Raw genomic sequence first — 25,163 nt, forward strand, 5'->3', positions numbered from 1 at the left:
AAACAAAGTCTTTAACATCAAATATTCTTTCATTGTCGGCATAAAACTTCTAACAAACATCTCCATGTTCTCTGTTAAAACAATAGAGACAAATATGTTAACATACAGTGACGAGAATGGAAGCAAACACGCAGACGCAGAAGTGGAGAGGAGAAGGACGCCGTACCTGAGGAGAGAGAACGACGCGGTGAAGCTGCTAGGGTGACGGCGCAAGAGTGGCCGGTGGCTAGCTGTGAGGGTTTTGAAGTTTGAACAAAGTGGAGAGTGCTAGAGAGTTAGAAAGGGCGCAGCAACAAATGTGAGAAGGGAATATAGGGTTAAGGTTTTTTAATTGGTGAAATTACTAAAATACCCCCTATGTTAGAAATAAAGTAAGAGTATTTAAGTAAGTTTAACAATTCGGGGAATTATCGGGGATGGGGCGGGGATCCCCGCTCGGGTCCCCGCGCCTGTCTCGGCGGAATTTTGCTCCCCATCCCCATCCCCACGGAGAAAATTCCCCACCATCGAGGCCCCATTTGGGGCGGTCCCCGCGGGGATCCCCGTCTGTTGGGGATTTTTGACACCCCTACTCCTGTATAATTACAAATCACTCTTATTTATAAGAACATTCAATAACTTAAAATCATACACACCCACCTCTCATATACTCTAAAAAATAAGTACATTATATACAATTTTATTCATAAGACACATTAATGTCACTTGAAAGCAATTCACACTTCTTCCTGTAGGAATACAGAAAACTTATTCATCACAACACACTCTTAACAGAAAAGAATTAATATTTGTTGCCATGATGTGATCCACTTGTCCTCTCTTGCTGTATTTGGAATTCCATGAAACCTTGCAAACAAATTTCATGAACAACTATGTTAGTCATTTTTTTTTTTTTTTGTGTCTACTATGTTTGTCATTTGGTAAATGTTAAAATAGCTTTAAAGTTAAAATATATTGTTTGTACTCGTTTTCATTAGATACCCCTTAAACTACATCTTTTATTATTGCACAAGATATGTGATTCACATGATAATTAACATTAACATAGCTCGTCAAGAAACACTTACAAAGAATGTTATCTGATACCTTGATTCATTGATTATGTTAATTCGAGCCTTCTTCTTCTTCTTCTTCGCCTTCTTCCTCCTGCTTGGTTGAGTCATTGTCGTCTTCTTCGCCTCTCAAATAATGTTTGATGGCAGTATTCAGATCATCACACTGGCAAAATTCTCCCTCTGTATCTTTCACCCCTTGTAGCTCGGGTGATACCACATTACCTTGATAGAAAGTTTGCATACCCTTGCATTCAGTTATGAAAATTTTATGCAACTGTGGAAAATTCAAGTTTGGCTTCCCCTTGAAAAAACTTTCAAGCTTTGGCAAGTTGCCAAGATAAATAAATGAGAGCTTGGGGAACGTCACATCTTCGTTATCATTGTCTCCATCTCCAACCATTACTGTCTCTAACAACTCACAGTTTGATATGGACATCCTTTTCAGTTCAGCAAAACTGTTAGCAGTTGAGGATGTAAACAAATATTCCAATCTTGCACAATCCTTTACATTCAACTGAGTCAGTTTGGAGAATGAGACAGTGGATGGTGCCAAGTTCATCAAACAATTACATGCCAAAATTTTCAAGTATTCAAGATTTTCAAGAAGTGGGGCCATCCAGGTTTGCTCGAAGCCTATGGATTCAAGCTTGTATAAATCCCTAAGAACCAAGCCTTTAAGCTGTGAAAGAATTTTGGTATAATTTTCTGTGTCATTCTCAGGCCTTTGTGAGTTGAATATCTGTTTGAAGCCACTATCGACCACCGCGATCTGTTCTATAGCAGTTAGTTGAATCTTTGAGATGACATCATCTGGAAATGAATGTAAGTCATCATGGAAACTATGCAATTTGAGGAATAAGATTTTTTGGAGGTCCACTTGAAGTTGTCCTTGCTCAATCATTATGATGTCTTCCTTGTTGAGCGAGAGTCGTTGCAAACGGGGAGCAACAATCTAGGATACAAAATCCAAAATGACAAGGATAGTAATAAGAAATTAAGAGTCTTAAATAATTTTTTTTCTTTCCAAATATGTAACCTACACACATGGAATGACTTGAAAGCACCAATACTAAGATACTAAAGTTATAAAAACGTGCAAAATAAAATAATTTTATCAATTTATGTCATTTACATATATATGTGCAGAAATTAATAAAATGTCAAAAAAATGTTAGTCAACTGTCGATTGAAAATAATTGGCCCTAAAATTTGCAATAGACCCTTTTTTATTGTAAAGAATCACTTGTAGAAAATGAGAACTAATAGAAATAGTTGCACTAAACTTTTCTGAACAAATAAACTCATGATGCAAATAGTTGAGGCAAGCAGTTTAATACCTTTGAAGGTGACACCACACTGTCATCGTTGTCATTGTTGTCACCATCACCATCGTCGTCGTCATCATCATCATCATCATCATCATCATCATCATCATCATCATCATCATCATCATCATCATCATCATCATTGTCACCATCATTAGCATCATCATTGTCACCTTCATTGGCATCGTCATTCCTGTCATTTGTTGCAATGCCATCTTGATCCTCTGCTTTTGAATATGGAGAATTTTCTGAATCAGCTGCAAACATCTTCAGCTCTGGACAACGATAAACATCCAACTCTTTTAACTCGGGCCAATCTAGAATTTGCCTCCCAGACCAAATGCACCTTAGAGCAGGCAATTCCCAAAGTGTCAAGGTGGTTAAGCAAGGGAACATTAGAAGTTCCTCATCATTTTCTTTCCCTGCAGTTATGGCTTCATTTTTTCCAACAATTTCCTCTAGCTTCACACAGTTTCTCACATCTAATTTTCGTACCTTATTTTTGAAAACTGATGCCGGAAACAAACTTGTTATGCATTTACATTCCTTCACAATGACTTCATTTAGCAACGGAAGCCTGAAACCACCTTTAGGATCCTCGTTCCACACATGCCTTAAAGTTGGCAGGTTTTCCAAAATTATTGTCTTCAAGGGAATGTCAATCATGTTTGTATCTTGTGTTGGTGATGAATATTTTACATCAAATATTGCCTCAATAGAATCACAGTCTATCACCAGCAACTCTTTCAAATCATTCAGGGAAGAAAGTAAATGAGATGGTAGTAATGCATTTGATGAAATATCACACCCTTCTGGAATATGCATCATGGAACTAATAACGCTCCTCAATTTTGGTAAATTAAACAGCATTAACTTGACTAGCTTGTGGAACTTTATGAGCTCTTTATTTGCATCTTTAGCAACAATCTCCTCCATCTCTTCACAGTTTCCCACATCTAATTCTCTTAGGTTATCTCCGGCAATTGAAGCTGGAAACAGATTCTTTATTCTCTTACATTCATCAATAGTAACTTCTTCCAGATAAGGAAAGTTGAGACCTCCTTTAATAGGATCATTGTTCCAAACATGCTTCAGAATTGGCAATTTCTCCAAAGTCAATTTCTTCAATGGAATAACCACTGTGCTTGAATCAGATGTTGGAGTATCTTTGACTCTGACATCAAATATTGCCTCAACAGAATCACAATTTCGCACCACCAACTCTTCTAGATTAGTTAAAAGAGGAAGTAAATGAGATGGAATTATTGCATCAGATAAAAAATCACACCCATCCACCTCTAAGTATTGGAACTTGCAACTGGGGCAGTTAACTGGGATTGGCACCTTACCAGCCCATATTTCTTGTAGATCAGGAACATCACTAAGAACTATACGTTCCTGAAAATATTTTTCCCAAAAAAAAAAAAAGAAACATGAAAATTATTAAGGGCGAATGCAAGGCCACCATAATACTTTTAGTTGAAAAATCAGAGTTGACTAATACTAATTCAAATGTAAAATAAAAATAAAAAGATAGACCCTAACATTGTAAATTATGATTATGAGGCAAATGTTCATAACTCAATAATAAAAAATAAATAATATTTTAAAAAATCATTTTTTGGTTTCCCAAGCTAAAATTATTTAAATATCTCTTTTGTATTGAAAAACATAATAATTTAACTAGTTTATAATTGAGTATTTCAATAAACTACCAAGATATTGTAGAGTAACAAAATATATAAGGTAATCAAAATTAAAAATTATAATAGTGTAACGTTTTTTAATTATGTATTATTCTAGTCTTGTAACGAAATGAAGTCCTTTTGGTGTCCCTGTGATTAACAATTAAAAACACACACATATATGGTTAAATTAAGCTTTTATTAACCATAAAGTAATCTGTTACTAAGAATCTGATCAATCAGCTTAAAAGATTAAATGATTTCTCTTCCATCCTATTGAATAAATTACACTGTTCATCAGTTCAGTTAATATAACCAAGTGTAGAAAATATTTCAAATTTGGACATAATAAAATTTTATTTGGAGAAGGGTCTTTATTTATTTATTTATTACCTCACTAAGAAACTGCCATACTGCAGCAGCATTAAGATGATGGTGGAAGAACAAATCATCACTCGAGTTGTACGAAACTTGAATTCTTCTAGAAACGCTGACATTTCCATGAGAGAAAACTTTCATCTTGGAGCAATCCACTATGTCCAGTTGAATGAGAGAAGGTAACTTCAAAGTGGCATTCCCTGAATAAAAGCATTCCAGGCTTTCCAAAGATCGAAGGGTTATCCTCTCTAGCTGCTTAAATTCAATAACGTCGTCTTCCGTCGTAGCATTCTGCTGTTCTTCCCCCACAATTTCTTCCAATGATTCACAATTCTCAACTTCCAACTCCTCAAGGTGTATTAGCATTCTCGCTGTTGAAGATGTGAATAGACGTAGCAATGCCTCACATGATTCTATGTGCAGTTCTTTCAGATTGGAGGAAGATTGTAGCACTATTGTTGTCAATTTTGGACAATCAGAAACATCTAATAGACGCAGCTGCTTCGACAAGTTTTCTACCCCACTCATGGATTGCAACTCACTTAATTTGAATAGGTACAATTCTTTTAACTTTCCAAGAATTTCCTTATTATTATTAGCTTCATCATCATGGGAGGGCAATATATTTTTGAGAGTTTCATCACAGTAATAGCTTACCTCAAGTGTTTCCAAGTTGGGTGTCTTCTCAAATAATTCAACCGGCACATTACAGTTACTCTTCCCATCATCATCAAGAAGGTAAAGTTCATTCAAACTCTCAAGATTTTCATCCTTAAATTTTCTCAACCATAAACCTAATGCTTGAGTGTGTCTCCAATTCAGAGTCAAATTTTCCATCTTGGAAATATCCTATGACAGAAAGGGTTTATAAGTATAAATAACTGTTTGAAGCTTATGATTATAAAATGTAACAAGTAATTATTTCAAAATTATGAAATTGTTAGCGAATTGACTCTAATAATTATCAATTATTTTAAATATAGACAATTATTGTATAGTTTTTAAAAATAACTTTATCAAATAGTTTTTTAGGTTTTCTAAGTAAATTTTTGCGTATTGCTCAAATAAATAGAAAGAACTTTTTAATTAAATACTCTAAACACGCATATATTATTTTTTATATGACTCATTATATAAATAAATAATCATTTGAAAATAAATTTAATTTGCAGACTTCCTCATTAGAGTTACTAAGAAAACAGAGAAAAAAATTGAGAATGAAGAACATATAATAATGTTTTTTCCACATCAGAAAATATAACAAACGGGTATCTATACAATACCCTTAACAAATTCGAAAGTATGTATCTCATTCAACGTAATTGATATAAATGGTTTTTAGATGACTTTATTTTTTGGATGTACAAGTAAGATTGAGAATGTAAATATGAGATTTGAATCCTATAAAATAAAATAGTTATAAATATAAAATGAAAAATTTAGAATAGGATAATGGAACTCGATAGAAGTTATAATTATTACATTCACTTTGGAAGATGTATATAATAAATAAAAAAATATTTGGAAGACAATATAAAATCATTCTAAGTCTTGGTTTAAGAAAACTTTTAATTTTTAAAATTAGTTTATGAAAGTTAGCTTTTAAAAGATCATTTTAAAAGTGCATCTATGTTTGACAAATCAATTTAAAAATAGTTTTTAATAAATACAAGTAACACTAATTGTGTTTGGTAAATTAACTTTTAAAATTTACAAGTACTATAATAGACATAAATATAAGAGTTAAATTTGGAAATTAATTAATGTATGAAATTATATTAGACTTTTGTAATTTTTTATAAATATAAGTCAATTTTAAAAAACTCCACCTTAGGTGCTTTCAAAAGCAAGCACCTCTATCTTCTAAAAGTTATAAGTACAAGTAAATGATAATTTTGATTTACAAAACACAAAATGAGAAGCTTGTGTACCTCTTAAAAAAGCTTTATCAAACCAAGCTTAAAACAGCCTAAAGTTATTTTGTTTTGCATTCAATTACTTTATTTTGAATTCCTTTATTACCATCAGAATAACTGAATAATATTAGATATAATAAGTGTGTAATTATAAATATTACATACATAAAATTATAAATGCTAAGTTAAATAAAGTAATTTTGAGTGATTGTCTCTCCCTAGCATTTACTCATAACAAATTACAATATAAATTACTTACCTTTGTATTCATGAAAAGTGGTTGCTTAGTAGTTGAAGTGTTGTTTTGATTTTCTTCTGGATGACTCTGAAATAGCTCCAGTTGATCATTGCAATCATATACGTCAAAGCAATTTAACTCAGGGCATTCCAGAGTGAACTTCTGAGAGCAGAAGTCAGTAAGACTTCGCAAATAGCACAATGCCAATGTAGTTAAACAAGGAAACACAAGATGTTCATCAACAGTTCCAGCTTCTTCTGCTTCAACGATATTGGATAACTCATCACAATCTCTAACATCAAGTTCCTCAAGCGTCTTAAGATCTCTGGCCAAGGCTATAGGAAATAGAGTTCTCAAATCCTTACACTCATTGACAGTCACTATTTGTAGATTTTTGAAGCTGAGAATTCCTTTTTTTTTGGGTGGCCACACATGTTTCACATTCGGTAGCGCTTCCAAAGTTAGTTTCTTCAGTTGGAACGATGTTCCCATCATCTTAGTATCATTCATTTCAAAAATGCCTGTTATTTTTTCGCAGTTATCCACTTCCAATTCTTTTAAGTTCTTGAAAGTAAAAAGAACATTTGATGGAATTGCGTATGGTTCAAACTCACAACCACTCAGCTTCAAAGTTTTCAAATTGTTAAACAATTCTTCCCGTAGCCCTTTTTTGAACACATTTTCTTGTTGGCCAACTCCTTTGCTTTGCCATAGTTGTTGTAGATGAGCAAGATGATCAGAAACACTTACTTCTTCCATGCCTTCAAAAAACATCTGTGAATTTGTTTGAATATATTAAATTAAAAATTATGTATATTTCTTATTCCAAATCTTAATTCTTTGAGAACTACCAAAAGAAAAGAATGAAATTCAGACAATGGGCTACACATCTATTTTTGTGTACCTTCTTCTTGAACAGATATTGTATCGTTTGTTGTAAATTGTTAGTCCAGTACGATCTCATCTTCTCTTTTTCATGAACAACATAGATCTTTTGCAACATTGGCGTGTTCATACCTTCTTGTTGGGAGAAACTTTTCAATTTGGGACAAGCACTCACCACAAATTTCTCTAATGTTGGGAACTGAAAGGCACAATTCTTGGAGCTGCAAAAGCTTTTGAGGTGCTTCAGAGACACGAGCTCAATTGTTCCCAGTTGTTTGAAAATGATGTCACCGTTGTCTTTATTATCTTCTTCTTTTCTTCCTTGTCCTTTCTCCGACACAATTTCCTTAAGAGATTCACAATTAATTACCTTCATGGTGTTGAGTTGACCCAAGCTTCTAGCAGTTGATGGTGACATTAAATATTCTAATCTTTCACAGTCAACCACTTCAAGCTTTGTCAAGTGTGAGAGAAATACATTACAAGGTGCTATGGTTTTCAATATTGAACAATTTTGAAAAACCAATGACTCTATCCTTTGAAGAATTGGGTCTCGTTCGAAGCCAATCCTTCGAAGATTTGGTAGATCTGTTAACTTCAAGCTTTTTAACTGTGGAACGACTCCTAAGCTTTCAATCTTTGCAAGCCTTTCAAGTGGCACCAGTTCTTCAAAAGAACAATCATTCAACCATAGATTCTTCATATTAGGATTGCTATGAAGGAAAGAATATAGAATTTTAGTATCCTTCAATTTAGATAAGTGAAGCTCTTCTAGATTGTCCCTTCGATAATCATAGTTAGTCGATGACGTTGCATGTCTCGACTCAATTTGAATTGACTTCAAATTGTTGATTACCTACATATTTAATAAATCATGAACAGAAAAATTAATGTAGCATGCATAAAGTTAAACATATCAAAATGCATATATATTCTCTATGCCATTTCAATTGGCTCATGAAAACATTTTTATTTGATTCTTTTACAGGTTTGAAGGTTAAGTGTTGGTTTGAATTGGCTTTTTTGAGTGAAAAAAAAAAAAAAAATATATATATATATATATATATTTAAATAAAGGACTTTTATTCAATTTGAAACTTATTTAGATATGTCTTTTAAAAAATATATTTTTATTAAAAAAATAAATTATTTGTTTTTTCTAAAAGCTAACAATACCTTGCTTTTGACGTTTCTAATACTTAAAAACCCTTTTTAAAAAGCCTATTCAAATGTGAAATAGTTTTTGTGTGTTAAGAAAAAAAGATCTTTTTTAAAAAGATGAACCTAAATCCTGAAAGAGATGATGACCAAAAAATTCCCTGGTAGAACACAGAGCATAAAACAAAAAATTACACATTCTCTAATTTCTAACAAAATATGCCTATAATAATAGCACACCGTTACAACCATCATTGCAATAACCATCAATCCTGACATATTTTTATTTGATGATAATGCAAACGGGTAATCTAATTAACTTTATTTTATTCTAAGTTGTTTTTCTTCTGCTATTATGAAATACTAATAGAAATACTCAAGAGTTTAAACTTTAAAGGCATTGTTATTACCATATCAGGAAAGAGGATAGGCTTTGTTTGTGTATCTATGATTTCTTCTCTGAATGGTTCCAATTTTTCACATTCTTCAATAGACAAGTTGTTCAGTGCTGGAAATTTTATTTCTTCAGTTCCTGGATAGAAACTCTTGAATTTTGGTAGTCTTAAAAATTTGATGGTTGCCAGTTTTAGAAAGTTAAATGCGGTAAGACTACTTATTTTCCTGTCGAAGTCTTCTTCCTTGGCAACAATTTCCCTCAATTGAGAGCAATCCGACACCACAAGGTCTTCAAGATTATTTTCAAGTGTTTTGGCGACAGGAACTGAAAATATGTTTTCCAACCTTTCACAATCCTGAACCCATATCTTACGCAAATTGTTTAAGCTAAGAATCCCATCAAGCTGGTTTTTCTTCCTGTTGAACTTGAACACATGCTCTAATTTTGGAAGTGATTCTAAATGAACATCTTGCAAGTTGGTTGTTGCATCCTTAGAAGATGCTGGCTTATTTTCCCAAGCTGGGTCAAATATAGCTTTGATTGACTTGCAATTAGTAACCCTTAAGTTGCTTACGTGCTGAAATATTCCCACATGAGAAGTGAAAACATAGCCCAATTTATCACACTCATCAATGACTAGGGTCTCCAACTTGACAAAGGAATCTATGGGGAATTCAAAACCATTACATATCCCACTCAAAGTCTTCATGCTACTAACTTTAATATTCTTCAAATTTGGAAAGATGGTAACCTGCTGTGTGTTCACAATGCAATAACAAGAAACTCAAATTAAACCAAATGTCATACAAATCAAACCAACAAAGAGAGATAACAAATAGTAAATTAATATAAGTAACTACATCAAGATGTAAAAATGTAATTTCGTCGCTAAATTGGTTGTTATCCAAGAGACTTTGGCTTAGTTTAGTAAAGTTTTTTGGACTTGTTTTGTATTTGCACTTTTTAAAAGTTAGGCGTGCATTTTAAAGTTAACTTGTTTCTCAAAAGGAAAAACAACCATTTATACTCATGAATGTTCTTACAAAAAAAAAAAAAAAAAACTAACATTGTACCATAAAAGATGGGTTTCGGTTGACAAAAGTACCAAAAGTCCAAAACCCCAAAGTTTGGTTGACTCCGTTTAAAAAATACCATGAAATTCCCATAGTACCCTTATTATCTCCAATGCTATCCCACCTGTATTATAATAATTACAACTCATCCATAGCCTAACGCAATTGAATCTATTGCAATGGCGATTTGCCTCAACGCAGATTTGACTTCTAGTCATGCACGTAAAATAGGATCATTGTTAAAAGATAGGGATTCCATTTGAGACATCATTAAATGCACGCCAAAAAATAGAACAAAAACATTAATCGAGCAATTTGAAGAGTCGAAAATAGGAATTTAACAATAATAAAACGGTTCAAATTGCAACAATAGAAACAATAAGAATAAGAATACATGAACCCTAACAGAGCACAAAGAAAAGAAGATGAGAAGAAACCGGACTGCCAAACTCGATCTTCAAGGAATTGCCGCGCAGGGAGAACCCTTGGAGAGCGTTCTTCGTAGCCTTGTTGAAGTGCACGAACGCGTAGCTACGCGCCGAGTAAGAGGTAACACTTCCCATGGCGCCGTATTGCGCGAACAGGTCATCAGATCGGCGTCGGTTACGTCCGGCGCTAGATTCCCAACCCATAGATTGTTAGAGGGCTCGTCCAAATCCCTGGAGGCGCCGCCTCGTTCGTGCGATGGCCTCATTGATTTCTCCGGACGCGGCATTGCAAGGCACAGACTCAGAATAACCGAATCGAAGTGAAAGTTAAAGGAGGAAGGAGAAGGATGAGGCTGGGGGTTGGAACAGTGGCTGGCAGAATGGGAATGGTTAGGAGGGTGGAAGAGGCAGTGGTGGTGAGGAGTGGCGGTGGTGGGGTGGGGAGGAATGGTGTTGATTTATAACGAAGTTAACGACGTTGATGATGGAGACGGTGGTGAAGTAGATTGCTGGTGAGAGAAGAGGGCGGGATGACTGTAGATAACGAGGGTACTATGGGAATTTTAGGGGCTTTTTTTAACAGAGTCAACTAAAAATTCGAATTTTGATACTTTCTCGAACAAAACTTATTTTTTATTTTTTTATGAATAATGTTAATAAAAAAAATAAAATTAACATTAGTAGATAATATTTTTTTTTATCAAAATTAAATATAAGTCCTGGTGATAAAGAAAAAAGTTGGAGGGTTGGAAGAAACTTTGTCAGTTCATGGAACTGCCGCTGGGAGCAATGATTGTTGCATCAAACGTTCACACTTGTTTTAGACTTTTAGTGGATGAATTAATTTGTTTATTTGACTAATTTAAATTAATTAGGATTAATAAAATTTATTATTTTTAATTAATATTTTTAATTATTAATTTAATTTTTTAATTTAATAATATATTTTTAGTTTATATTTTTAAATATTATTATTTAATTATTGACTAAAAATAATAAATTAAATTAGTTCTTTAGCATTTTTTTGTTATTAAATAACTAAAGTTATTTTTATATTTATGTATTTTATAATTTTTTTAAAATTTTAAAAATTCTTAGTAAGCATAATTATTGTTTGTAATTATTAAAAATATTTTTATTTTGATTTAATAAATATAGGTGTTAAGACGTTTTAAAATCTATTTTTCAAAAAACTAACTTTAATAAAATTTACCAAATTAAAATAATTTTTTTTGAGAAAAATATTTATTTTTTATTTTTTAAAAAGTACAAAAAATTTATTTCACGTTTAGATAAATATTTTTAAAAGAATTTTTAAATATTAAAAATATCTTTTGTTTTTAATTTTTTAAAAAATAAAGTATTATTGGATTTTTAAAAAAATAATTTATTTTTTATAAAAAATATTCAAATGTATTTAAATTTTAATAAAAATATTTTATGTTTTAAAAAACATATTTTTATTTAAATAAATCACTCTAAACTAAGCATTATTCTTTTGTACAGTAGTTGAAGACAACTAATATTTAAAATCACACTTTGAAACTGAATTTTTTAGAGAATAAAATGGTAGTTTTTTCAGGAATAAACTATTTTCTTTAGACACAGAAAAAAAAAAAACTATTTTCTTTTGAATTTAAGAAAATATCGTGGCTGCGCCTCACATAATGAAAAATCGAAGTCTATAACTCTCTATGCTCGGACCAAATTATACATACCTTTTTTTTAGTATCACTGCTGCCTTGCTCTTTGAAAAATATATATCTCATCTTGTCACATTCGCTGACAGAAATGCTTTGGAGATTCAGCATATTTCTTGCCATAGATAATGACAACAAATTTTCTAAATTCCCACATCCATTCACCTCCAAGTGTACTAATTTTGCAAAAGGAGGATTTTGACCCTTCCATATTTGGTGGATTTGGATGGAGGACAACTCCAATCTCTCTAATTTTGAAAATCCAACCTATTAAGAAAATAGATAATTGTAAATAAAAAGAAAATTTATCTTTGAATTTTTTACAATTCATAAAATAAGTACATATATAATATAAGTACATATATAATATGAATTCAAAATGTATACAAAAAAAAAAAAAAAGATTAAATTTTGCACATGAAACTTACTTTTTCGTCGAATAATATCTTTTGTTGCGCTGTAGATGAAATCCGATAGAATCCATGGAACTCAGGTAATGATTTTAAAGTCAAAGTGCGCAATTCTTGAAACACAAGGTTCTCAGATGCGTTCTTTTCCACACAGACAATCTCCTTTAGAGAGTTACACTCTGAAACTTCAATTGTTTCAAGAACAACCAGATGCTTGACCATAGAAATTAGGAAGACGTTCTTTAAGAGACCACAGAGCTTAATCTTGACTACTTTTAGTTTACGAAATGAGGATGGTGAAAGTGACTCACAAAAGGATAATTGCTCCATGTTATTAAGCTTATAGAGGTGCAACGTCTCCAGTTTTGGAAAAGCATTCTCTGAATGCTTCCTCTCCTGCGGCTTAATCAGAGATCGAATGCCAGAACTACTTGCAATGGACAAAGTCTTCAGACATGGAAATCCTTTCAAATTCAGTGCATAAAAGATGTCTTGGACACCGTTGAGTTCTTCAAGCAACAAATTCTCAACTCTTTCGAACAACATTTTGATCCCTTTCTGAGAATGAATGTCAAAGGCACCGCCTTTCTCCTGTATTGCCAAATACCTCAGCAGTTCGTACTTCTCTGGCATCTTGAAATCTGGCTCCAAATGTGTGCTCGACGAGCCGATCACAATTTTGTAGCTGTACAGCTTATCAAAGAATAAGTTTTTTGGCAAATGGGCAACACTTGGGATTTGTAAGTCAACATTTGTTATTTGATTTAGATGTCCCAACTCTGAAAGACTGGCATTTTTGTTTTTGTTGTTCTGTCTGTTATCAATTCTCCATTCAACCGAAGTGTTTCTCATGTACAGCTCCTCCAAACTAGTGAGGCTTGATATTAGAAGTGGAGGAATTTTTTTTAGCTCCGAGCAATTACTTAAGTCAAGAATTTGTAGCTTTGATAAATGCTTCAATTCAATAGGCAAGCTTTTAATATCAGATCCAGAAAAGCTTAGAATTCTTAGATTCTTCATCAACTTGCCAATATTGATGCACAATTCCTCATCTAGGTTAATGCATTGCTCCAAACAAAGCTTTCGGAGTTTTGTTAGGCATTCCATTGATGAAGACAGTGCAGAGAGATCAATGCCAATCAGAACCAACACTCTAAGTTCTTTCATTTCTTGGAAAAAGTCTTTTGGTATTTTGAAGTGTTGATGGTTATTGTGGAAGTGAAAGACTTTGAGTTTAGGACATTTTACACTTTGAGGAAACTCTTCGGCGTTGACATCACAATGATGCAAGAAAATGCTAGTGTACCTTTTAAGTTTATCATCATCAGGCCATTCATCTAGCTTTCTTTTTGTCAATACGAACACATCTTTTTCCTCCAATGCTATTAATAAAGCTGCATTGCGAACAAGGTTTTGCATCGTGAAACGATCATTTGAATAACTGTTAGACAACAAACCTGACTCTTTTAAATGCATGAGCAACATTTGCACTTTATCTCTGGCTTCTCTTACTGTGTAGACGCCTTCAAGAAAACCCAAACCAATGCATAGTCTCACTAAGTCTGAAACAAATGCATCTTGACCCATACAAGCACAAAGCAAGAAGATATGCTTGAGCTCCTCATTTTCTAAAAGTTGATAACTCAACTTTGTAGAATACTCCGGGGTTCCTGTAAGTTTTTGCCTTTCAAGTGTTTTAAGGGTCTCCTCCCAAACTGCGCGGCTTTGATTTTTCAATGCCTTCGCAGTTGTAACTATTGACATGGGCAATCCATGACACTTCTTGGCAATGTCAATGGCTAGCGGTTCAAGATCTGAGTTTTTGTCTTCTGTTATTCCTACCTATTTTGCACAAGAAAAATACAAGTATTGAATACAATATGATATGATATGAGAAAAGAAAATTGTCATGAAACTTTAACATGTTTAAAGTAACAATATTTGGATTCTGATGTATACTATAATCTGTTAATACATATGGGTTTTAATCACTTTGTAAATAGTGGCTGAAAATATTTGAAATCAAAGGAGTAAAGAAATAATGTGTTTTTCAAGGTTATTTTGCATTGAGAAACATCAGAGTGGATCATCTCCAGCGGAAAAAAAATTGGATGGTGTCCGGTGTTTAATCTAATCCTTCATTGCTTTCTCTTTTCTATTAAATTTTGATCTCACTTATGGAATTAAAGGTGAAAGATCACACTTTATTTTTTCAAGTATTTTTTTCACTGGAGAGGATCTATTTCCAAGAAACATTCAAGAGCTAGCAGAATTTATTATTTTTTGTCATCATTTTTAGCCATCAACCCGATTCTTTTAGTCTGGTAATTCATTTGATATATTTTTAGAATGCACTTTAAAACATTGATAGCAAAAAATAATAAATTCTGTTAGTTCTCTAATATTCATCTTATACATTATACAAAATGTAATTTAAATTGTTATACATTTCAAATGTACAATAACTATTTTGGAGGATGACAGAGAGAGATGTAGTGGTTAAATTACATAGAGATACAGGTTTTTCTTCTATGAAAGAGGGATGACTAGTGTTCAAAATAATGAGTATGCATATTGAGAATTATTTTGAGAATAACATATCTATTAATTTTTAGTATAAGAATTATTCTCAAAAATTAACAGATATGTTAATGGATACTGTTATGAGAATTATTTTTATGTCATGATTTTTATACGGTTTTAAATTTTTTTATATTAAATATTAGTGCAAGATACTATTTGTGTAATCATTCTTATATACACTATTATTTAGGGTAAAATATTATTTTGGTCTTTAATATTTAAGTCGAATTTTAATTTTGTCTCTATAGTTTCAAATGTCTTATTTCAGTCCCAAAAACTTTAAAACGTCATATTTCAATCCCAAAAAAATTTTAAGTTGGTTCAATATTGTCCTATCATTAAATTTGATACAAATAATTCGCATCTTGAAGAACTAATAGTATTTGATTTCAATATGTAATGTAAAATCAATCCGCTAATAATCACTAATATAAAAGTGCTTCGTTTGATTTTAAAGTGTTGATGATTGATTGTTAGGATTTAGAGTTTTGTATAAAAAGAAAATTGAGAAGAAAAAATGTTATAAGAAGGTTTTGGTTATCTTTTTCTAATACGTAAAAAAATATATGACTTAACTATAGTAACGTTACTAACGTCTACGCATTCTCTGTTAATTATTAATATCAAATTTAACAGTCACATTGAATCTATTTAAAACTTTTTAGGACAAAAATAAAACATCTAAAATATTAAAAAATTTAGTCCAAATATTGAAATCAAAATAATACTTTATCCATGCTATTTCCCCTTATGTATATAAACTGATAGTATATATGATATTTGATATTATAATTATACATAAACATTGATTTATACGGTACTATTTACAAGTCACCAAAAAAAAAAAATACGATACTATTTACAAAAACATTTTCATTAAATTTGTGCCGTTAAAATTGATTCTCAAGGTAAACTAATATCGTAACGAATAGGTGGCTAAAAATATCATAAAATTTGTGCCACAATATCTGATGTTAGATATATATAAGTAGTGAATAGTTGACTAATAACACATTCTAACCTTTTTTTTGAACAATTTCTTAGCGTCATCAGAGTTTATGATATCCATAGAGATAATTAAATTCGCCTTCACATCCATTTGGCTCAACACTCGTTTTGCCTCAGTAATTAGCAAAACCTTGCACCCTTTGTGATGCTCCTGTGCTGCTTTCCCTACTTTACTAGAACCACTAGAAATGTCCTCAACTTTTTTCTCTGTTCTCGTCCTGTTAGCTAAACAAAAAAATGGATATAAGTATTGAATACAATACGATACAGTGTACGTATAATATATAAATATAACCACAAAAAAGTTGCTTACAAATTTAAGAAATTTAAGGTACTATCTGATATAAATATGTATATGAGATGTGTATGCAAATAAAAATTAAAATATTTATGCATTATAGTTTACTACCATCTATATCTGATTTTTGTCTTGTCAAATTTTGTCCAGCACCATCTATTCTCGATTTTTGTCTTGTCAAATTTTGTCCAGCACTAGCAACATTCTTTGTTTCTACCTTAGTTTGAGCTGACCCAGAAGGATTGGAAGATTTTATTCCTTCTTTGAGAATGAGATTCTTCTTTTTCTCATCGCCACTCTCTGATAAAATTCCCAACATATCCAAGTCCACTTTTGCATACATATCATCTAGGATAATAAGGGTGTTTTTTCCTTTCTTCAATTTCTCTCTTATGCGAATTGCCCTCGCATACTCACCTACATTGTACAAGTATTCATAGATGTAAAATACAAATACAACACAATAAAAGATGGTTTTTTTAGAAAAAAAAAAAGAAAGATATCAACCCAACAATTCCCTTAGGACAAAGCCATCAGGAACAAAGAAGACGAACAATATTAATATAAAGAATTATTATTAAGAACAACAATATTCTAGATATCCATGTTTGTATATTTGTGCCGAATTCCTAATTCAATATTTTTTACAGAACTAGCTAAAGAGTGGGTTACTCAATTACAGTGTCTATGTATACAACTATTTATATCTTTTTTCTTCTGATATAATATAGTAAAAGGAATATAATCCATGATTAAATTTTGAAATTAACAAAAATATACTACATTAATCCCTAATAATATAATGAATTAGGGGATAAAAAAAATTGAGGGGCTAACATAGTATATTTACAATAATTTTTGTAATACTTAAAAAATATGATTAAAATTAAAGTCACTTATATTTTGGTAACACTTTTAATTTTTATTTTTTAAAATTAAAAAGAGTTATTAACTAGTAAAAAATATTATTTTAATTTTAGTAATATTTATTAAGAATTTCTAAAATTATATAGTCATTGCAGCCGCTATAATTATATGTACCATAACATGCACCAAATATATATGTTTATATTCAATTTTTTTTGTTTTAATTCATAATTATTTAAGTAAATTAGAAAATAAAAAATAAAAAACAACAATAAGAACAAAACTTTATTTCACATAACTTTATTCAACTATGTGAAATCGGTTATTAAGCCTTATCATCTATGATATATTAACGAAGAGTATTGCTAGGAGCCAATGGCCTAAACGTATGATGTGTACAATGGGCTACATCTTTAGTCCATGAATAAAATGAATATCACCTATACTATCCAAAATAACTATTCAGATCGAACTCTTGACCTTTCGAATCTAGAACTCTAATCTCATGTCATGAATTCACTCATTCCAAAAGCATAACTTGATAGGACAATATAACACTAATTATCATATCTCTAATAGTGCATAAACCTCTATTGTATACATTGTACACTTAGACCAATTGACTCCCTATACTTTCTCATTAATGAAATAGAAGTAGAGAAAAACATGTTCTTTTAAAAGGGGCACGATTTGCAGTGCATACGTGAGGATTTGAAATTAGTTTTAAATAAGTCCAAAATATTTATTAAATTGAGAAAAAAGTAACAAAAAATAATTACAAAAATTCTATTTATTATATAGGTATAAAATATAGATAGATAGATACTCACTCTCCTCTTGCAATGTCATCCCGAGCATGTCAGCAATCTGCCCTTGAATTTTTCTGATGTCTGGATTTTTGCCCACATTTGCCATAATCACCATATCAAATAACTTAGGTTCTCGACTTTGAAGTGTGTTAATAGCTTTTATGATCAAAGTAGTCTTTCCCATACCAGCTAGGCCGTGAACACCAACCATTGTAGCACTCGAATCTTCCAAGGCTTTTTTAACATCTTCCATATTTTGTTTTCTTGAATCAAGGTCTTCATATTCAACAGAAGGAAGCGCATAACCCATTGAAGAAGGTGGGCCCTGCCACCGAGATATACTATCATGCTTCTCATTTTGCAATCCTTCAACCCTTTCTTTGATATCTACTGCTTTTTTGCTGCGATGATATCTTATGTCTAGATTTTGAAATGGAAAAGCAAGTGCATACTCTCCATTATCATCATGTTCTTGTTTGAATTTTTCATATTCAGCAACAATTGCATCCACACGACCCAACCATTCTTCAACATTATCATATATTGCTCTTCCATATCGTCCTTCATCTTCTTCGGCTTTATCACGCACCCCATCTCTGTCATTCTTGAGAGCCTCGACTTCTTTGCTTACATCGACGAATCTTTTCTCGTAATCCCACACGTAGCCTAGTTGCCTTGTTAAGAAAGTAGATACTGCATCGAATGCACGTTCTTGCAAAAAGTCAGGTACAAAGGGGATCGACATGCTTCTATTTCATCCTTTATCTTGATGATCTTGGTTTGCTACATCTTTATGCTACATATGATGCAAGATTCAATGAGATATTGAGAATACGTATATGATGAAATGTAAAATTAATTTAACTTAACATATAACAAGATGAAGTCGAATATACAGATACAAAGATAAAATAAACAAAATATATTTGGAATGAGAAAGTCATGTTAACATCATTCAAAAAACTTTGGTAAAAGTTATATTATTCATAGATAGTTAGATACTACAAAATTCGACAAAACTCTATTAGATATCCAATTAATAATACAACCTTCTTTTATTTTTTATTTTTTTTTGTTTGCTACGAATATCTCCCAACTCGACAGGCTAAGGACTATTATATATATATTCTAGCAAAATATAATAATGTAAGAAAAATGTTTTAGAATAGAAAAGAATAAGAGAGATTTTGACAAGAATTAAATGAAAGAGATAATTTTATTGAAAAAAATTTTAAGAAGAAAAGATATAATTACTAATTTTTTGATTGTCAATTACATTTCTATTAAAATTAGTAGTATCAAAAAATATTTTAAATTTAATTTTATCAAGATAAAATAAAAAAATTATATAAGGACTAATTTGATTAATTTTTAAAATTTTAGAGATGAAAATGACTTACGTCTGAACTTTCAATGACTATTTTAATTATAAATAACTTTTTTTACATCTCAAGTGCCACGTGGCATGCCACGTGTCACTGATCTGACACGTCAACCAATCATCTTGTGACACGTGGCATTAGCCCTCCACGTCATCATCCAACTGACGGAAGGACTAACGTGACCAATCGTGTATCTTTTGGGGACGACTTTGATTAACTTTATTTTTCGAGAACCAAAATGGAGATCAGGGTATCTTTCAGGAATAATTTTGGCTATTTACTTATATTTATCTACTAACTACTAACTCTCAACTACTTATTATTACTTTAATATGCCCCGTCAAACTCAAGTGTCAACTTGAGTTTGAAACTTATTAAAAAATAACATAATAAGAGAACAGAAACTGAAAGAAATTGCCAAAAATAAGACAAACAAAACTATTGAAGCGCATATAGAACTGCTGAAAGAAACACGCAGATAAAACTGTTAAAAGAGTGACAAACTAAAAGAGAGATGACGTTTCAAAACACAAAGGACGACATGTATGGTGCGGTGACTCAAAACGTAGAGGAATAAATAAGAGATGTGCAGCGCAGCGACGCAGAGGAGGACGCGTGCGGCGTGGTGACGACACGGGAAACTCGAGGAGGCCGAACAAACTGCTGAAGATTGAATTTGGAAAGATGATGGAGATGATGGATGTAGGTGGACTTTGACCGGCGTGTGAAGGCGCATCTGGTGACAGATGAAAGCGAGCTAGAGAGAGAGAGAGAGAGAGAGATTGTGAGGAGAAGAAGAAAGGAAGAGAAAGTAGCCATAGCAGTGCTGAAATTGCTGACGGCAAATAAGAAAGTAGGGAAAGAGATATGACTTCGTGGTTTTTGTTTGGTCAGAAGAAGAAGAAAAAAAAGGAGGGGTCATTTCGGGGTGGAAGTTGTTTGGTGAAGTTCGATGATGAAGGTGATGTTTGAGAGAAAGTAGAGTAGCTACTGTTTTGATGGGATAAATATGGGTTTAATGGAAAACACTCACACGGTGGTTTTGGGATAAATATGGGTTTAATGGAAAACACTCACACGGTGATTTTTCACTGGAAAAATGATATCGTATCCTCCTCAAAGAGGATACCATAGTTCTAATTCCATGTTAAATCTTTGAAAAGAGAATAGAAGAATTGATAGGAAAAGTATAAGAAAACAACTCCCTTACAAGCCAACATAAACTAACTCTATTATAATTAGAATTTTATAAATAAATAAAAATTTAAAAATCAAAATTCAAAATTCAAAAAAGATTCTATCTACATTTATCCTAATCACATTTATAGTACACAATAAAAACAATCCATAAGAAATCTAATCCTTTTCCATTCACTTGGAAACAGTCAAATCTCTTCCTCCACAAATCCGCCATCTCCATGCAATTTTTGGTGCCGCCACCCACCGACCACTGTCGCGTCTTTCGTCGCGTTGCACGGCCTCTTCCTCACGTTCCGCCACCATCCTTTTTCGTTGGACATAGCCGCCTCCACCGCCACGGGATCATAATCCCGACGCATCTGCACCGCCAAACACCATCGTTGCCTCCATCCGTCAAGCCTGACAATGCAGAATCTGCAACCCACGGCTCTCCATCCGTTGCAATGCAGCCATTGCCAGGCCCCTATTCGTAACACATGATCAAATATTCCGATCCATGGCGACTCCTCCGCTTGCGATGCGTGGCTTCCATGGCTTCCTCCTTGCAATGCGCCACAACAAGTCCCCACTGTCGACACAACGCCGTCCAAGACATTGTCAATGGTCACCCTGCGACTCTTCTTCTCCTCCTCCTATTTGGTTTTGAATGATTGTTTTAACTAGTTTTTTATGTTTCTTTTTTTTTTTAAATTTTGGATGATTCTTTTTATTAGTTTTGGATGATTCTTTTTCCTATGTTATGTATATTTTTTTCTTAGAATTTGGATGATTCTTTATCTTATGTTGGGTGGGCTTTTTTTGGAGTTTCGAATTTCTTTTTTGAAAAGAGAAATTAGGATTTGCGTAACAAATGGTAAAAGATTAATTAGAATAAGAAGAGATAATTAATTTTTTTTTTTTGGTGACTAGAAGAGATAATTAATAATCATTAATTTTGTATCTTTTAAAAAATAAAATTTAAATAATCACTAATTAATGATAATTAATTAGTATAGAGTACAGTTTAAAAATACTTTTTAGCTTGTTGTTGGCTAGACACTTGTTAGTTCCTTAGCGGGATTGAAATTAATATTATATATTTTGTTGTTGTTTGATACAAGAGCTATATATATATATATATATATATATATATATATATATATCAACTAATTTTATAAATATTTATTTACTAAGTATTAATTCTCAACTATTTATTATTATTTTAATAGTGACATTTATATTTTAAAGTTAATATAGAATGAGTAACTATCTAAATTAGTCTCCAAAAATTTTAAAAGCGGATATTTTAGTCCCCAAAAAAAATTAATACATAGATCAATTCCCAAGATTTTATTCCGATAGACAGATCAGTCCCCAATTTATTTTTCGGCAGAGTAATTACCCATATCAGTCTCCAAAAATTTTAAAAGCGGATATTTTAATCCCAAAAAAATTAATATACAGATCAATCTCCAACGTTTTTCTCCGTCAGACATAATAGTTCTTCGTCAAAAAAAATAAAATTATTATTATTATTATTATTATTATTATTAATTACATAATGATATTGTACCATGATTTTTTTGTATTTTTTAGACAAAAATAATGATAAATTTATTCATTAGATTTGTGTGTGTGTATATATATATATATATATAATAATAATAATAATAATAATATTCAATAAAATTATTAGAGATTATTCTATAAAAAATTTAAAATTGAAATTATTTAATATTTTTGTATTTAATATAATTAAAAGATGTCTTATTTTAAAAAATATGTTTGTATTAAAAAAAATTAATTTAGATTTTAAAGCATCATTATTCACTTTACTTGTTTCTAATAAAAGAGTGTATTAATATATGCTATAGTGTCATCGTCCATGTGCACAAAACTAAGTTAATAATAATAAAGTTCGACATATAGTAAAAGTAAAATGTACGAAAATTGTTATGTGAGAAAAATGTTAAAAATTGATTTGTGTTTTAATTTTTGTTGAGGACTATTATGTGAGAAAAATGTTGAAAATTGATTTGTGTTTTAATTTTTGTTGAGGACTATTATGTCTGATAGAAAAAAACGTTAAAAATTGATTTATGTATTAATTTTTCTTAAGCACTAAAAAACTAACTTAAAAGTAAAAAATAACAGTAAGTTGTATAAATAACAAATCAAATAAATCTGATTCGATTTACTATATATATAATGTACTAGCAGTAACTTGAATTAAGTTAATTTAATTTATATGTAATAAATAGCATAAATAGAATCAAATCATATATATAAATAAAACAGATGTGTAATTAAATTATATTTAGGGCATTTGTATAATTTTAAATTTTAAACTTTTTATTAAGGTGAATTACTCTACTATTAATAATGTAAAGAATTTTATACGGTTATCTAATCATATTTATATATTAAAATATTTTTTTAAGTAATAAATTTAAAAATGGATTATTTTTACTTATGTGACTACACACGACTACTGTAAAACTTTTTATATCGTGGATGCATGCCTGAAAATTAAATTCATAAGTTATTCTTATGAATTAGGTTTTAAAACTTCAAACAAGCATATGAATAATAAATATCCGTGAACAATTTCCAGGAGTAAATAAGAATTTCTTAAAACAAATGTCCACTTAGGATAAAATGATCAAATTTGGAAAATTGAAAGATCACATAGTTAGTATTTTTTTTCAACAAGTTTTAAAAATATATTCCAAAAAATTATATTCCCAAAAGCATTATACTTAGAAATATTATATTCCAATATTATAAAATTCTTGTTCGTTTAGTATTATAAATTATTGCAGATTCATTTTAATATTTTAAAAAATATATTATCAATATGTTTGTTTTATTATACCTGAAATTGATTCTTAATTTTCAAATACTCTAATCAATAGAAAGAGAATCTCCTTGACAAAAATATAATAATCGAGGAGAATAGGAATTAATACTCTTATTTTAATATTATTTTTTTTTCCTTAAATTCATACCGACATACAATATAAAAATATCACGTTGACATTATTATTTTTCTAATTGAAAGATAGAATAGTAATTTTATATGTTAATTAATTTTTGTTCTTTTGACATGAGAATATCAAATATATATATCTACGACGTTTTTGGATAAAAATAAAATTTTAAATTTATGGCCATAAATTTTTCCTTGAAATAAAATATTTCTAGGAGTTAAATTTTAAAAAATTATTGGAATACGATATTTTCAAGGAATAAATTAGAATTCTTAAAAACAAACATACACTAATAAAAGAACTACATCAAAATTTAATTTCTAGAGTCTTTTAAAAGATATATATCTGCCTATATTTAATATAATTTATCAGATAAAGATAATTGTTGGATGGTTAAAATGTTTTTTTTTTCAGTTTAGTTCATTTTATTTTTTAAAAGATGTAAGGAGTCAAAATAATAGTTTACTATTATATTAGAAAGTTACTAGACACCAAAAAAATATTAGAAAGTTACTAGGCTAAGAATGATGAGACAAACCTCCACTTCAACCAGAATGTATCACATGTTGTAATTAATCCTTAACCAAGCCGAAGACAACAGCCAACCATAGAAGTCCTGATCATCTGATCCAAAAGAAGGTATTTTTTTTTCTTTTTTCTTTTTTCTTTTTGATATGAATATATATAACAGAAGGCTTTATAAAAGACTAAAGGAGATGTGAAAAGAGAGAGGCTACAGAGGCATTCCTACAGTCACTTCAAAGCGTTGAGATCGCTTGAAAATTGAGTTTCGGAAAATAGAAAATCAAAGGTGGAATCATGTATTCATGTTTTAATCAGCAATTCACTACCAAGTGGAGATATATAGAGCGCGCTCTTATTATTAACAAAGTGGTTCCGGTTGTTATGCATATTTAAATATTGCCCGAGGAAGAGTATTTGACTATTTGTTAAGGAAGAATTAAAAAAAAAAGGAAATAGCTGTTGAGATTTAAAAATATTATATTTTTTTAAATAAACAAAATAAATATTTTATTTATGACAATAGATAATTTGGAGTATTTTTATCGATTTGCATTGTATTATTTATTTCGTTTACAGTGTAAATGAAATAAATGTGTGTATATCTTATTTATACTGTAAACGAGATAAGATATATTTGCTGTTTTACGTACCACGTTTGTACACGTGATACATGAGAGAGAATGATCAACACAGAGATATACAAACACTTATTTCGTTTACATTATAAACGAGATATGGAAAAAGTTATAACGTTTGCACTATAAACGAGATAAAGTACGACAAATTTTGGGTAGCTATAAAAAGATCTACAACCATTTGTATTCTCCACAAACATTTCACTTCTCGTTTCCTCATTTTTTCTTCCAAACATTAA

At 30.9% G+C, this 25,163-nt stretch overlaps 1 protein-coding gene across 3 annotated transcripts; it reads right to left on the reverse strand.

Moving 5' to 3' along the window:
• Positions 1–647: 647 nt before the first annotated feature.
• Positions 648–24,629, reverse strand: LOC130961774 (uncharacterized). 3 transcript variants are annotated; one of them, XM_057887779.1, is made up of 13 exons: positions 24,303–24,629; positions 18,235–19,009; positions 16,649–16,954; positions 16,253–16,464; positions 12,667–14,490; positions 12,257–12,505; positions 9,051–9,788; positions 7,502–8,338; positions 6,619–7,371; positions 4,459–5,292; positions 2,393–3,778; positions 1,068–2,007; positions 648–846 (listed from the first exon to the last, which is right to left on the reverse strand). In XM_057887779.1, exons 2-12 carry the CDS (start codon positions 18,956–18,958, stop codon positions 1,105–1,107), a joined length of 8,766 nt encoding a protein of 2,921 aa, XP_057743762.1. In that variant the 5' UTR covers positions 18,959–19,009; positions 24,303–24,629; the 3' UTR covers positions 648–846; positions 1,068–1,104. The 3 variants fall into 3 exon arrangements, with proteins under 3 accessions (XP_057743762.1, XP_057743761.1, XP_057743760.1); XM_057887778.1 differs by having other exon boundaries at positions 1,087–2,007; positions 9,051–9,791; XM_057887777.1 differs by having other exon boundaries at positions 9,051–9,791.
• Between the last annotated feature and the right edge of the window lie 534 nt (positions 24,630–25,163).

Source organism: Arachis stenosperma, chromosome 2, assembly GCF_014773155.1.
Source record: "Arachis stenosperma cultivar V10309 chromosome 2, arast.V10309.gnm1.PFL2, whole genome shotgun sequence".
Taxonomy (NCBI): domain Eukaryota; kingdom Viridiplantae; phylum Streptophyta; class Magnoliopsida; order Fabales; family Fabaceae; genus Arachis; species Arachis stenosperma.